Source organism: Staurois parvus, unplaced genomic scaffold (genome assembly GCF_062004578.1).
Source record: "Staurois parvus isolate SC_StPar_1 unplaced genomic scaffold, SC_StPar_1.0 ptg000138l, whole genome shotgun sequence".
Lineage (NCBI taxonomy): Eukaryota > Metazoa > Chordata > Amphibia > Anura > Ranidae > Staurois > Staurois parvus.
Window position 1 is genome coordinate 2,065,773 of NW_028317934.1, and position 16,253 is coordinate 2,082,025.

General features: G+C 40.9%; 1 protein-coding gene across 1 annotated transcript in view; it reads left to right on the forward strand.

The window, feature by feature from the left end:
- Positions 1-16,253, forward strand: part of LOC149465262 (doublecortin domain-containing protein 1-like) — a 182,897-nt gene that overhangs the window by 17,575 nt on the left and 149,069 nt on the right. The window contains exon 4 of the mRNA XM_089673493.1: positions 3,071-3,192. Within this exon, the coding sequence (XP_089529619.1) occupies positions 3,071-3,192 (122 nt within the window). The remainder of the gene's footprint in view (positions 1-3,070; positions 3,193-16,253) is intronic.

Here is a 16,253-nt window from a genome sequence, read left to right on the forward strand (position 1 = left end):
TAGTAACACTTTAGGCATATCAATAATATGCAGCATGAAAACAGTATAAATCCACAAAAAAACAGTATACTTGTATTCTTTGTTCCTTTTCTGATCAGATATAACTGTTTTATGTCACCAAAAGTGCTCAGTGTGAGCTGGGAGTTTATAATTGTTTTTTAATTAAAGCATAATTCTAAATTATATTCCAAAACCACTGAAATTTAAGGTATTCTGGTAGTATACCAATGTAAAGTGGAAAAGTCGATGATTGGCCCTTCTTCTCCCAATTCTCTTGACTCTGATATGTGATTGGTGAGCTCAGTAACAAATAGTAAGCGAAGAAGGAGTAGGAGGCATGCCAGTCATCAGCTTTCCTGCATCTGTATATCTTTAAACATATCTGACCCATTTAATTCCATAACTAACCATTGAATATCTTAAAGCAGAACTTCACTGCATCTAAGCACCACAAACCAAAAAAACTGGTTAATTAATGTTTAATATTCAAAGCAAACTCACCCATCAACCCATGTCCTCAATATGATGTGTTAAGTAGAAAAAAGGAGAAGGGAAGTTTGGGAGTGCCAGACATCAAGAGGTATTATAGAGCAGCAGTTCTAGCGAGAATTTACGATTGGACACATAACTCAGAGGGGAAGATGTGGGTTAAGATTGAGAATGAATTAAGTGGAGTTACCTTGAGTAGAATTATATGGGCACCAGCACAATATAGAGGGTTAAAAGATACCACAAGTGTTTTTACATTAAATGTTTTAAAGGCTTGGGACAAATTGCATAAACTTATGAAATGGGATTTTAATTCACAATTAATATCACTGAGGAACACGGATTATTTCCCTCCAGGTAAGGAGGAGAGCACAGGAAAATGGTTTAAAAAAGAGGATATCCAATTGAGAGATATTATGGAAGGACAGGAATTGAGAACACTTAAGGATTTGAAAAAAGAAAGAGAACTCTTCATTAAAATAGATGAGTGGAGATATCACCAATTAAAACACTTTGTCAGAAACCTTCCAAAACCGTTGAGATTGAGAAAGGATTGGAATCTGTTTGAGAGGTTGTTGGAAACATGAGGTGACGGGAGGCGGGGCACGGCTAAAGTTTATAAGATCCTCACTGAGTTAGACACATACACAAAACCAATGTATATAGTAAAATGTGAAAGAGACTTGGGAATAGAGATAGATGAAGATAAACAAAGGAAAATATATAGATTAATACACGAGAATATAAGTATGAGAGAGGTGGAGGTAAATTATAAGTGTTTAGCGAGATGGCACATTACACCGAAGGTTGAGTATAAGATATGTGGGGAAAATACAGTAGAGTGCTGGAGGGGATGTGGAAAGATAGGCACGCTATATCATATATGGTGGGAGTGCCCGAAGATCCAAGGTTTCTGGGAGATAATGGTTCAACTAATTGAGAATATCTCTGAGATAAAGATAGGACTGGACCCAGAAGTGTGTCTACTACATAGTACAGAGCTATCAGTAAATAAATACAAAGACTCGGGTGTATGGTGCTATTTGAATGCGGCGAAGGGCCTGATACCTAAGTTCTGGCATAGACCAGAGGTGCCTAAGATAGAGGATTGGGTGGAGAGAACGAATCAGATATGTAGGATGGAGAAATTGTATTACATGCAAGAAGACAAGATGGGGTTATTCTCTAAGAAGTGGAGAAAATGGGAAGAATTTATGGGGAAATATATGAAGTAGTAGTGTGAGAGAGATGGAAGTATTTAAATATTCTATATTCTAGTTGAGAAAAGAGGGAATAGAACAATGCAGAGTGGGTGGGTTTATTTGGGGGGAGGGAGGTCTTATTTGGGGAGGAGGGAAAAGATAGGGGGGGGGGTGGTATTGGGAATAAAGATAGTAAGAAATGTAATTAATGATCTGGAAATGGTTTTTGTATGAGAATAATGATAAAATATGTACTATATATGTAAAATAAATAAATATTTAAATTAAAAAAAACCCCTGTCCCCAAGCTTTATTTTGAAAAACACCCCCTAGCATTTCTGTCCATAGCCATCTTGGGTAAGAACAGATGATTCATGTAGCATTCATGTAAGGATGTGGACGGGGCGGATTGACAACTCATGGGGCCCCCGGGCAATAGAGGATCATGGGGTCCCTGTGTCCTTGCCCACACTCAAAGCACACTCAAAAAAGCCTATAAAAAAGGTACCAGGGGCATTTCATGGGGCCCCCTACTGACCCCGGGCCCTCAGGCAGTGCCCGAGTGCTCGAATAATCAGTCTGCCCCTGGATGTGGAATGGGACAGAGATTAGCGGGAAATGGATGGAGTTCTACAATCCAGCAGACAGGGCTGACAACACTGGCTGGGATTTTGGTACAGCAAAGGCAATGTGAGTTTAACTCCATCCCGGCCAGCTCTGGTGTCCCTTTAAATGTGTCTATATGCTCAGGGATGGGCAGGGCTTCCCAATCATGGGACCACTGTTATTGGTTGTCACAGTGGTCACATGATCAGAAGCCCATGCCTCCTGCTCCTGATGATGACTAGGAACCAAGAGCTGTCCATGACAGCTTTATTTCTGAGCTAATGGTGAGCGAGTTCTCAGCGCAGAAACCTTGGCCATCCTTGACACCCTCTTTGCCACTGCACATATCCGTTATGTGGGTGGCAAGTGGTTGAACAGGATGTTAGAAGTACATAGGATTTCTGCAGGATCAAAAAGCATTTTTATGTATTTTCAATATTTTTAAAAGTATAAAACATGGTGAAATGTGCATGTATTTCGGAGATGTACTTAATTTGTTTTGTATGTACGTATTTTACCTTGACATGCACTTTAAGTTATAGCTCTGCTGCACTGCATAAATACTCTGCATATTGACTGCTACCTATGTTGATAACAATAAAGAAAGCTAGTAAATACACCAGCGTATGTACCATGTCTTCCACCTCTTCCTGAGACTTTAAACAATTGTGATACCTCATGTTTGAACGAGATAAGTAAGTAAATGTAGCATGACATTGATGAATTTCATGTTTAAGAGTTCTATGAATGATGCCAGTCATTTCAATCAACAGCAGCTTTCACAAGCGCTGGATGCCCAGCCACTGCCCGCAGGGGGCCCAGGGGAAGCGAGGCAGCTGACAGTGGCGTTGGTGAGGAATCTCGAAGAGAAACATCCCAAGGCCTCAGCTCAAAGGTAAGCCACTGACAGAACAGATATTTATTGTTCAATGACATTAGATGTTTTCCTTCAGTTTCATGTTACATTGATTCTCCAGATAGTATTGAAATATCTCCAGAGCCCTCTGGCTTGCTAGCAAACATTTTTTATTTCCTTGGCAAAAAGAAATAGGAATGCCACTCTTCTATTCATTTTTACTATGGAAATTTCAAAGATTTACATTTCTCACATTGAAACAAAATGTTTATTGATAAGAAAGAAAAGGGGGTAGGGGGAAGGTACAGAAAAAAAGGGGGGAAGAGGAAGGGGAACATTTACAAAAAACACCTGTAATAGTACATTAGATCTACCATACCATACTCTGCAATATAACTAAAATGATGCTGGTGTAATGACAAGTTGTATTATAGAGCAATTCAGAAAATATTTTGGAATACGATGTATTGTATTAACATTCAAGACTGGTATAAAGTGGTCCATGCATTCATTAAAAAAAATATGGCTCCCATCTATCTTTTCCGCAGTAGTAATCTGGAGGTGCAGCGTATGGAAAACATATTAACGTTAAAGTCCATGGTAGGTGAAATGGCATTAAAGTGGTTGTAAATCATTGCATATACCCAGTGAAGTAACAGGGCTCGGGTGATACACACAGATTAAACAAATCCTCCTACATAAGTTGTATCGGTCTATCTGCAGTCTTCTCTTCTCTACAGCCATTCAAATTGCTGAATTTATAAGCTTGTCTGAGAGTTCACAAAAAAGGGGGCAGGTAGCTGAAGTTACACTCTGCAGAGCTCAGTGAGGAGAGCTCTGAGAGCTGATTGGAGGGAAGAGACCCCCCCCCTCCCTTCACACAGCTCACAAGAACAGAGCTGAGACTGTCAAACTGCAGGAGCTCCCTCCCCTGTCACCATTTTTCTCTTGGTGTCGGGAAAAATTGTGAGAAGTGATTCATGCTGATAGCAGAGGAACAAAGCAGCAGACAGAAATGACACTTAGTGCTTTTAATTGAGACAAGTACACACAATAGATTGAAGTGCATTGTTTATATTTAATGTCTGAAGGTTTACAACCACTTTAAGTGAGCAAGATTTTCGGCATGTTATCCAGTGGGTTACAGGCATCAAATTGAGATAAGCATTGGGCCCATATGTCTTGGAATTTAGCAGTGCAGCCCTGTGCTCATATATGAGATTCATATAAAGAAGGGTAGTGTTAATGTGGAGCAACCACAATTCCGGTTGGTGGAGTGGCTAGGATCCAGATATGTGCCCCCTGCTTACAAACTGCAAAAAGAGTCTCCTGGAGGAAAATATTTTCAAACGTATCCAACTCTACGTCTGACAGTAGGCTAAGACTTACGTTTCTGCATTGAATATTTCACAAAATTATTCAGCCTTGTGGTTTGGCCCCTTCTAAAAAAATTGCCAAATCTTTATAATCTCATGTGTGTCATCTCTTGTAAGAGCATATGAACACATGGGTGAAATCTCCAACTGGACTCTCCTATCTCTGACAATGTAGTACTGAACTCTCCTGGTTGGCGTTTGTAGTGCTGCTTTTGCAGTAACTATTGCTTCTTCCAATGAACTCAAGGAATGTAGGGATTTGGAGGAAGGAACCAGAACATGGCAGGGGACACAGGCATTTGACACTTTCAGACGTTTTGAATGCTAAAGAGGCTTTCTGAGACTGCAGCACTGAAACAAAGAAGAGCTGGAGATGTGTCTTCCTTTGCTGGGGGTCTTCTGGCTTAAAATATCTAGAGATCTAATAGTGCCTCTTAATCCCCGTGGCGGTATTCCTAAGTGTAGCTCGGGGTAAACTTTCAGTACCAAAAGCGGCAACCCCGAGCGACACTCGGGAATACTCTGCAGCATTGCTCCGGGATCCCTCCAGCACTTACCTTGTCCTTCACTCCTGCGATTTCCCCCCTGCAGCGTCCCCAGCCATCTCCTCTGGCCGATGCCAGCATCTGTCTTCCGGGTTTCGTTCCCTGCAAGCTTTGGGACGTACGGAACGTACAGGGGACGGAACCGGCAGGAAATTCAAAAATTTAAAAAGTGACATTCACTCAATACACTAAAATCGCATAGTATAACATTACTGTATCAAACCATTTCACATACATTTTGTCCCGAGTGCTTTGTCCTGTGCCCTGCCTGCATTTTTACTGTTCTTTCTGCCTGGAAACTGAGAAACGTCCATGGCGTCCAAAAAGCGTCTCTTTAGGTCAAAATCAGTTTTAGACCAGCTATAGAACAGAGATAGTAATTTAGAACCTCTTGCAGAATTGAGTGAGAATGATTTGTGGGGAAATTCGTCATCAGACACTGAAAACGATTTTGTGACTTTGCTCAGTGATGTGGCAACTTGACGCTCTATTTCAAATTTCAGTGTTTTTGGTTTGATTACATTATTGAATAAAATTTATTATTATATTATTATTTTTTTATGATTATTTATTATATTATAATTTATGATTTTGTGTTTCAAATTTTATCATACCCGGGATGTTTACTAGACTCTTGTTCAGACAGATTTCAGTGAGTTATTCCTAAGAATTACAGGCCTACAATAAAAAAACGACATATTTCCATGCAAACGAATGTATCGCTTTGAGCACAGAAATACTGACATAATCAGACCGCCAGGGAGGTTAAGGAACCTGCTGGAAATGTACCTGTTTTTCTTCTCTTTGATTTAGTCTTGATTTTCTATAGTTAACCACAAAGGCATGTATGTCCTATTGACCAAGTGGAAATGTATCACTTGCAAGTTTAGTTATTATAGAATAACCAAATCAAGACAATGAGATGATCAGGGGCGGACTGACAACTCATTGGGCCCCCGGGCAATAGGGGATCATGGGGCCCCGGTGTCCTTGCCCAAACTCAAAAAAGCCTATGAAAAAGGTACCAGGGGCATCTCATGGGGCCCCCTACTGACCCCGGGCCCTCGGGCAGTGACCGAGTTTCCAAATGGTCAGTCCGCCCCTGGAGATCATATATTTATATCCTCATTGATGTTAGGTAAATGACATTGAGATAATTATAAAGAAACATGCTACTTCAAATAGGCATATAAGCAGTATGAAAATTGTATGAAAAATTCAATGTAATGAACTTCATTGTTTGATCATCATTTATCATCTTAGTGGGATTTCAGAAGGATCACCTTCACAATTTACACACAACTAGGTGACTAGCGAGACAAGGCAATATTTAAGATTAAAACTGCAATAAATGTGAAAGGTTGCCCTCATCCTACCTTGTTGTGCTAGGCACTGACTCAAGAATGCCTTATGCATATTATGGTTGGATCAAAAATTTGGAGCATTATGCATAATATGGCACTGACTGTACCCATGGCAGTGAATGAGGATTGAGCTCTCAATGAATGTTGGTTTGTGAATGGTTGTTATGTCTTTATATTATCCAGTTTGTTTTTTGATGATACTTACAGTATATAGCAGATCATGTAAGGCGATATATGGGAAGGTTTTAATGCATATTGGGAGGTGGCTTTTTTCCCCCTGGTTCTGATTCGCTCAGCTATGACATCCTTAGGAAGAGGAATAGCCAAACACAAATCCTAAGTTTTTGAAATATTGAGCTTTTCGACTTTGCCTAAACTGATTTTTAAAGACGCTGTGATCCCATTAAACAGGCAGTGCTCAGCTTGCAGTATTTGTAAACTAATGTGTAGTTCTACTTGTAGATGGGAAATTGTTGGGAAAAGATTTGTTTATAATTTGTGGTATTGGTAATAACTGTGCACAAGTAAAAGCCCAATTTCACCCCCCCCCTTCCCCGTACCCTAGTTCAAGCCAACTGCCCCCCCCCCCCCCCCACACACACTTTTCTTTTCTCAGATTTCTTCATGTTGGTTACATAACATGCTCCTCTTCCTCTTTGAATCTTCTCCAGAGCTGGACTATCCTCAGTGATGCACATGCACTGATTCCACTGTTCTTCACGTCATTGTACTCTGTGTGCAGGGCACTGTGGCGATGCCGTCCTGGAGGTGGATCCATGAAGACCTGCATTCACAGGAAGTAGGATGAATAATGTTTCCATTTATTTTTTATAATTGGCAAGGCACTGATTAATAAAAAAATAGAAATGGCCCTTAAGATATACACCCAGGCGTACTCGTAAACATTTTTTCAAAAACGGGTACTGATAGTATTTAAAAAAAATAAAGAGTAATTTCCTACAAAAGGCAGTTCTGCCACATGTTAAGAGTCCAATACAATAAACCAAAATAATAGGTAAGCTGTAAAAATTCTAATGAGCACACCATGATAGCTGATGGGTGTCCACATAAGCAGGGCTGTAGTTAGAAACCATGGGGCCCCATACTGCTAATCTGACAGGACCCCCCCCCCCCAAAAAAAAACAGAGTTTACTAGGCTTCAGTTATGAATGAACACCGCGAGTGATTGGTATCTATCACCCCTTGTGTTCATTCAGGAAAGGGCTGGTAAATGTGACACATTTACAGGACCCTTCCCCCAACTCTCCATCATGAAGGATCCTATTGTGTGCTTCCAGCTGCCAGTGGGAAGGAGAGGAGGGAAGCCTGCTGCACTGCGGGGATGGGGGCACACAGGGGCACCTGGGCAGCAGACGGAAACATATGGTGCACAGGGAGGGTGATACTTGCGGTGGGGGACAATTAATGGAACTGATCCCCTGTATAGCTCTCTCTGCAGCAGCTGAAACCAAAGGGAGGAATAGGAAACAAAGCCAACTTTCAGCTGCTGCAGAGAGAGTCATACAGGGGATCGGTTCCAGTAACTGCAATCCCCCACCCCACCATGCTGATCATCCTCCCTGCCCATCTGCCTGGGCCCTGTACAGGAGGACTGTTGGTACCCCCTTATCCACGGCCCTGCACATAAGGATGAATAGGCAAAGCCTGTCCTGGGAGTGAATAATGGCTTAGTAAAAACCAAACTCATTGTCATTCCCTGACACTTGCCCCTTCTGAGATTCACTGGTGCTGGAATGATGATTGTAATTTTTGCCCTGGCCCTACAAGCCTTGTGGTGCAAACTAGAATTCCTGCAAATAATGGCTTTTTATTGGTTACATTTGCTTATTGAAGTATACATTTGAACTACTGTAGCACGTTTGTTTGAAAATTCTTTTTAAAAAATTAAGAAAATTGGATAACCTAATTACACGCAAAAAAAAGTAAAAAAAATAATCAAGAAAAGCAATGTATTTATTTATATTTATTATTGATTATTTATTTATATTTCATGTTAAATAGCTAAAGTTCTTTTTAAATGGGATTATTTATGATCTTTAAAAGTGCACAGTGTAAACGATACTTTGATATACATTATATTATAACTGTATATAGTGTTTTCTGTAAATAACCGGGGGGTGAGCAATGCCCCCTATGTCTGAAATAGTTAAAAGATAATTGATAATAAAAAGTGTCAAGATGGCCAAATGTGTTGGCAGGAGAAATCTTAGTCCACACAATACCTTGTAGAGCGGTGGTATTTGAGTATTAATTTGGGAGCCTTGTCTATATTAGCTTATCATATTAAGTAGCTTACCTATATCAGGAGTGAATAGAGGAGAAGTGTAGCAGCCAACAAAGCCTCCTGACCCAGCTTGTCACCCAGTGACCTGTGAGAAGGAAATAATGAACTGTGAGTAGCTGTCATCCTAACTGCTTCTGACAGTTTGGCTATGGGCACATCTGTGTTACATTCATGAAGAGGTCTTTGTTTTTTTCCCACTAGTGACTCTGCAGACCGCTGTGGGGTTTTCTCGCTGCCCTGCTCCTATATGCGCCCTCCCTTCCTTGTGCGGAGAGCAGCTGCCACTGATGAAGATGACATTTAGTTTAATGATTTATTTGGCATTTATTATTTCATTAAAAATACAGACATATATATATATATATATATATATATATATATATATATATATATATATATATATGTACACATTCCATAAAGCCTCATTTTAACGGATGGGAGAAGGCGAGAGTATAGATTTAACCACCATGGGGTGCTGCAGATGATATAAACAATTGTAGCTTACAGTAAGACCAGGCAGCCATTTTATCCCCTTTAAAAGGACTCTTAACTAAATTGAAATGTTGGAACTCCTTTACCTCGATGGTTTTAAAGGTTATCTTGATTCTGCCCGGAATACCTAATCATCCACTAACCTAGAACAAGTAATGTCCCGATACTTCACTGGCTACTTGCCAGTTTGGGTCAGTGACTCAAAAAGTAGTAAACTAGGAATATTATTATTATACAGTATTTATAAAGCGCCAATGGTTCGCTCAGCGCTGTACATTACAAAGGGGGACAGAACATAGGACAGAACAATACCAATACAATGCAAAACATGAGGGGATCGAGGGCCCTGCTCTTTCGAGCTTACAATCTAGGAGGAATAGGAGGCATTTATCTATAGAATCTACTTGTCAATATTGGTTTCTATCCTGACAGGTTCTCTGTAATGATACTGAGCTCTTCTAAACAGTTATTGTAATTCAATGTTGGTGGAGCATCTTTATGAGTTTAAAATAATTCTCATTTATAAGGAGACACCATAACTTCCATTCCATGGTCTGACATGTCATCCACTCGAGCAGGGGCTCTTATTTGCCTGTAATATCCATCTCCCTTGGGGGTATTATTTTTATTTTTTTAAATTTATTTCAGGTACTTATATAGCGCCGTCAATTTACGCAGCGCTTTACATATATATTGTACATTCACATCAGTCCCTAACCCTCAAGGGGTGTACAATCTAAGGTCCCTAACTCACATTCATACATACATTTAATAGGAGCAAATTAGACAGGAGCCAATTAACCTACCAGCTTGTCTTTGGAGTGTGGGAGGAAACCGGAGTACCCAGAGGAAACCCACGCAGGCACAGGGAGAACATGCAAACTCCAGGCAGGTGGTGCTGTGGCTGGGATTCGAACCAACGACCCTAGTACTGCCAGGCGGAAGTGCTAACCATTTAGCCACTGTGCTGCCCAAGAACCAATTGGGAACCAATTTTTGGGCGTATGGGACTGAGTAATTAAAAAAGATAGAATCAGGATTCTCTGCATTGTTGCACTTGAACTCAAAGTAGAGCTCTTGAGAAGAGGAGATTAAGGGGGGATATGATCAACATGTATAAATACATCAGTGGTTCATATAGTGAACTCGGTGTAGAGTTATTCACCCTGAGGTCATCACAGAGGACAAGGGGGCACTCATTACGTCTGGAGGAAAAGAAATGTAATCTCCAAACACGGAAAGGTTTCTTCACAGTGAGAGCTGTGAAAATGTGGAATAGACCCCCTCAAGAGTTGGTTCTGGCCAGCTCAGTGGATTGCTTTAAAAAAGTCCTGGATTCTTTCCTAGATACACAGAATATAACTGGATACTAACATTTATAGGTAAAGTTGATCCAGGGAATATCCGATTGCCTCTCTGGGAATCAGGAAGGAATTTTTTTCCCTGCAGGAGCAAATTGGATCATGCTTTGCAGGGTTTTTTTTGCCTTCCTCTGAATCAACTGTGGGTATAGAATTATAACCTTTTTTTTTAATGGTTGAACTGGATGGACTTTTGTCTTTTTTAAGCCAGACTAACTATGTAAGAGAAGTCCACTTGATGAATTAGATGGCATGCAAAAAACATAGTCAGTAACTGTATTCATTAAGTAATATGTATATGCTTTGATTGTACCAAGGCAACAGCAAAAACCTTACTAGTTGTAACTAGAATTTGCAAATTGCTGTTTTATATAAGTAAATGTTATCAAATCTTTATGGTTCGGTTCCTAGCTATCTATATGTAAAATAAATCCAAACTATTGATATCTGTTGAAGATATACTAGCACCCAATGGCAAAACAATAGCATATCTCCCAAGTTTAAAACTTGAGAATGAGGCACACTTCAGGGAGGAAGTGACCTGTGTCATGGGTATCGTGCTGTGGCAAAAAAATGGTAACTGTTAGGACAATTACCACTTTGGTGAAAAATAATATACAATATAGTGTATATAGTGCAGGAGTCTGTAAGGCAGAGTGCAGGGGTCAGGAGTGCTGCAGACAGTGTTGAGTTTAGGATACAGAACACAGAGTGCAGGCATCCAGGGTGTAATGCAATGTGTTCAAGAATCAGGAGTATGTAACACACAGAGTGCTGTAGTCAGTGCCGGGTTTAGGAGTACATGACACACAGAGAGCAGGGTCCATGAGTATGTAATGCATAGAATGCAGGGGATAGGAGTGTACTGCTCAGAATGCAGGGGTCCAGGAGTGTGTAATGCATAGTAAAAGTCAGGAGTACAGAACTAAAAGAGTGCAGGAATCAGAGTTGTGTAATGCACAGTGTAGGGGGCAGGAGAGCACTAAATTCCCACCACAAGCAATATTCTCCCCACTTTACCCTTTCAGCAAAACTCCCCTCTCCCTCTTGTCCAAAAAAAAAGGGGGGCACCCAGAACATATGCATCACATCTCTTTTGGGGTGATGCTGTGATGACCCCTCTATGGCAGTTGGCAGGGGGGTAAACAGAGATGTGCTAGGGGGTGCTTTAAGAAGGGAGAACATTTGTGCTAGAAGGGGGGTTGAGGGGGGTCGGACTTCAAATCTGACCCTCCCCTCCTTCTAGCACAAGTCCTCTCCCCTCCCAAAGCATCTCCTAGCACATCTCCGCTTACCCTCCGCCCTCAAATCACTCCTTGCAGCATGAAACTTTGTTACCTGTCCATGACCTCCACCCCAACCTCACCTTCCCGATCACTGTGTTCTCTTCTTGCAAGGTTCCATTAAACCTTTTACAGACCTCAAATAATTTTCTATAATGCAGAGCAGTGTCCCTCCTCCCCGGGTCCTCCTCCTCATCTGTCTACATGAAATGTCAGAGCTGAGGAGGAGTTGGGTTTAGTCAGCTCTGCAATGAGTACTTATACAGGCAGTTAGCGAAGTGAGAAATTCTGGTTGCTATAGAGAGATGCGATTGCGGTGTGTTGGACCCCGTGTACCCTGCAATAGATGGGGCCAATGTCCTGGTTACCCACATTAGCATGCCCATATCAGGCGGATTAGTAGAGCCCAATGCCAGAACTTGTAAGTAAAGTTATCTAATGGATATGTTACTAGTTCATTTGTAGCTTCAATCCTGCAGCCTGCAGGAGCTGGGGGCACTCCAAAAGAAATCCTGTTGTATAACAGATCCAGTAGCTATCCCAAACTTGCTGGGATTTATGGGGTAAAAAAACCCTATTTCATCAGAGACCTAACAAGGAATTAGTCCACCTCGTTATCGGTTCCAATCCTGAAAGAGGAACCTTCAGTAGATCTTCTGGAGCGTGGACTCTCTTTTTGGTTGGGCTAGTGCTGCTCTACACTATAGTGAACTGGTAAATATTTTCTCTCCGACTGAGTAAATAACAGGATCTGCTATGCTGAACCCCCAGCAGAACAGATTTCAATGATCTCATCCCCATCAGATGCAGCAAATAGAATTATTTTAATAGAATAGTCATAGTTTTTTTTTTATTGTTAGTCTATTTGGCACATATTATTGTACATGAAGTTTTAATGAGAAGAGCAGGAGTTCATGAATTATACTGCATCTGAGTAGATGATAAATGGGATGAGCAGACTGACATGATGTTTCCTGGCATGAATAGGGATAATCTCCTACTGAAAGTGGGATTAGTCTGCTTTGAATTCAGATCATCTCAAGAAATGTGGAGTCATCTTTCTAGGCACAAGGGTAGCAGAAGAATGATTAAATATTATGTCCTGTTTCCTAGGAATTAAACCTCATCCACAAACATGCCAGGCAGCCAAGGTAGGGCTAGATCCAGTATTTACACCCAAAATTAAAAAAAAGTAAAATAATGCAGATCACCAGTCCTTAGATGTGGTGGCTGCATTTGTTTTTCTCCCCCTTATTTTCACCTGGTAATCCTGCCAGTACCATACATCTTGTCCCAGGGTGACAACACGTACTCACCCTACTTTATCTACTGTATGGAGAAGCAACATTATTACCCTAGGACTGGGCTACAGCCTCCCCCCCACCCAATGCCTTTTCCTTTAAAAACATAACACCTTTAAAAAAAAGTAATTATAGACCTGTTAGTTTAACTTCTATAGTTGGGAAGATACCGGAGAGTTTAATAAAAGACACATAGATGAGTTCTTGCTGGAAAAAAAAATTCAACAGACAGCATGGATTCATGAAAGACAGAAGTTGTCAAACAAATCTGATTTTTTTTTTATTAGTAGGTGAGCAAAACCTTGGACAGAGGGGTGGCGGTGGACGTGGTATACTTGGATTTTGCAAAAGCGTTCCCCACATACAGCTAATGTGTAAGGTAAAGTCTATGGGCTTGGAACAATCCATATGTAAAAGGATAGAAAACTGGCTAAAAGATCATATTCAAAGAGTAGGGGTTAATGATTCATACTCTGAATGGTCTAGGGTCATCAGTGGTGTACCCCAAGGTTCAGTGTTGGGACCCTTACTTTTTAATATATTTATAAACAATGTAGGGTCTGGGATTAAAAATACCATTTCAGTCTTTGCAGATGACACCAAGCTGTGCAGTGGAATAACATCCTTACAGGATGTCTTCAATTTACAAGCTGACCTCATTGAACTGTTTAATTGGGCGACTATGTGGCAAATGAGGTTTAATGTTGATCAATATAAGGTTCTGCACCTGGGGGCTAAGAATATGCATGTATCATACATACTGGGGGGGTACAACTGTGGAAATCAATGGTGGAGAAGGATCTGGGAGTTCTGGTAGATCACAAGCTTAATAATGGCATGCAATGCCAAGCTGCGTCTTCTAAAATGAGCAAAATCCTCTCTTGTATTAAAAGAGGTATAGACTCCAGAGAGAGAGATATCATTTCCCGCGGTACAAATCATTAGCAACACCTCATCTGGAATATGCAGTTCATTTTTGGGCACCAATTCACAAAAAGAACATTGGGGAACTGGAGAAAGTACAGAGAAGGGCAACCAAAACTGATAAAAGGCATGGAGGAGCTCAGCTATGAGGAAAGATTAGAGGAACTGAATTTATTCTCTCTTGAGAAGAGGAGATTAAGGAGGGATATGATCAATACGTATAAATACATCAGTGGTTCATATAGTGAACTCTGTGTAGAGTTATTCACCCTGAGATCATTACAGAGGACAAGGGGACACTCTTTACATCTGGAGGAAAAGAAATGTAATCTCCAAACACGGAAAGGTTTCTTCACAGTAAGAGCTTTGAAAATGTGGAATAGACTCCCTGAAGAGTTGGTTCTGGCCAGCTCAGTGGATTGCTTTAAAAAAGGCCTGGATTCTTTCTTAGATACACAGAATATAACTGGATACTAACATTTATAGGTAAAGTTGATCCAGGGAATATCCAATTGCCTCTCAGGAGATCAGGAAGGAATTTTCTTCCCTGCAGGAGCATATTGGATCAGGCTATGCTGGGCTTTTTTTGCCTTCCTCTGGATCAACTGTGGGTATAGGATTATATCTTTTTTTTTAATGGTTGAACTGGATGGATTTGTGTCTTTTTTCAGCCAGACTAACAATGTAACTATGTAACATGGGTAGGGGGTATTATTTAGCGCTTTTAAGAGGACTGGGAAATATTGTTTCAAATTTCAGTTCAATGCACAAGAAGTTAAAAGGACACCAAATTACTCAGCAGGTATTTTTGTGTAATTACAGAAAATATGTTAAGCCTATCTGTATTAGTTTTTTTACATGGTTTCCTTTATTTTCACCTGCTGATCTTGCCAATAACACATTTCCTGTTTTAGGATGGCAACACTCAACTCGCTGTACGGTATACACGGAGGAGCAGCGTTGTCATGATAGGACAGGAAATGTGTTGGGGACTACAATACACCCCTCCCTCTTTCTATCTTCATAACATAGGGGAGTTGTTCTGTAGTATATGAAGGTGAACTGGACAGCTTGAGCTTTCAGTTCCTCAGAGGCAGGGAAACACAATACATTGGAGCCATTTCATTTGTGTGAGGACCAACAGGTGTTTTTCTGTGCATGCAGCGTATTTAAAGAGACAGATTGTGAGGAAATGTGCATGTGTTGGAGAGATGTACTGAATCTGTTTTTTTTTCCCAAGCATGCACTTTATTACTCTGAGTATAGTTGATACAATTGCAGAACACCTAAGAGCAATTTGCAGCTAGGCTGCTGTCTATAAGCTGTTTATATGGACAATTCTAACACATAGAGAGAGAGAAAGATTCTAATTTCATTTATACTGTATTTTTTGTTCAATAAGTTGCAGTAACCATTGCATTCATTGCTTGGCTACATTTTCCAGCTGTTGCAAAATATCACATGACTATGGTAGTTACTCAACTACATCAAAGGAATATTCATCCTATTCTGTGACACTAATAGAATACTGACATCATCACCTATTAATCTACATGTTAAAGTGGTTCTCAATGCTCGATTTTTTTATCTTCAAAATATTAAAAACATCGTAACTACTTGCTCTGTGTAATGGCTTTGCACAGAGCAGCCCCAATCCTCTTCTTCTCGGGTCCCCTGCCGGGGCTTCTGGCCTCTCCCTCTTGCTGAGTGCCCCCAGAGCAAGTTGCCTGCTCTGGGGCACTCGTGTGTGCTTGCTCCCAAACCGCCTCTGTGTGTCTATGGGACACACAGAGTGTGGGTCAGTTCTGTCTACCAATCCCTCCTCACTGGCTGCAATTGGCTCAACCAATTAGGGGAGAGAGACCCGGGAGAGCCGCTGCTCCTGTGCACAAAGCTGGATCGAGATCTGGCTCTGGTAAGTATTGGGGGGGGGGGGATGTGGGGGGGAGCTGCACACTAAAGGTTTTTTACCTGCATGCATAGAATGCATGCAGATAAAAAGCCATCAGCCTTTAGATGTTGTTGCAGGTTGCTGAGTCCTGTTGTGTTAATTTAGTCACCAAGTACCGCTCCCCTCATATTACTCTGGGCAATATGATTTTAACAGAACCAAATATGTATGACTGGGCAGCACAGTGGCTAAATGGCT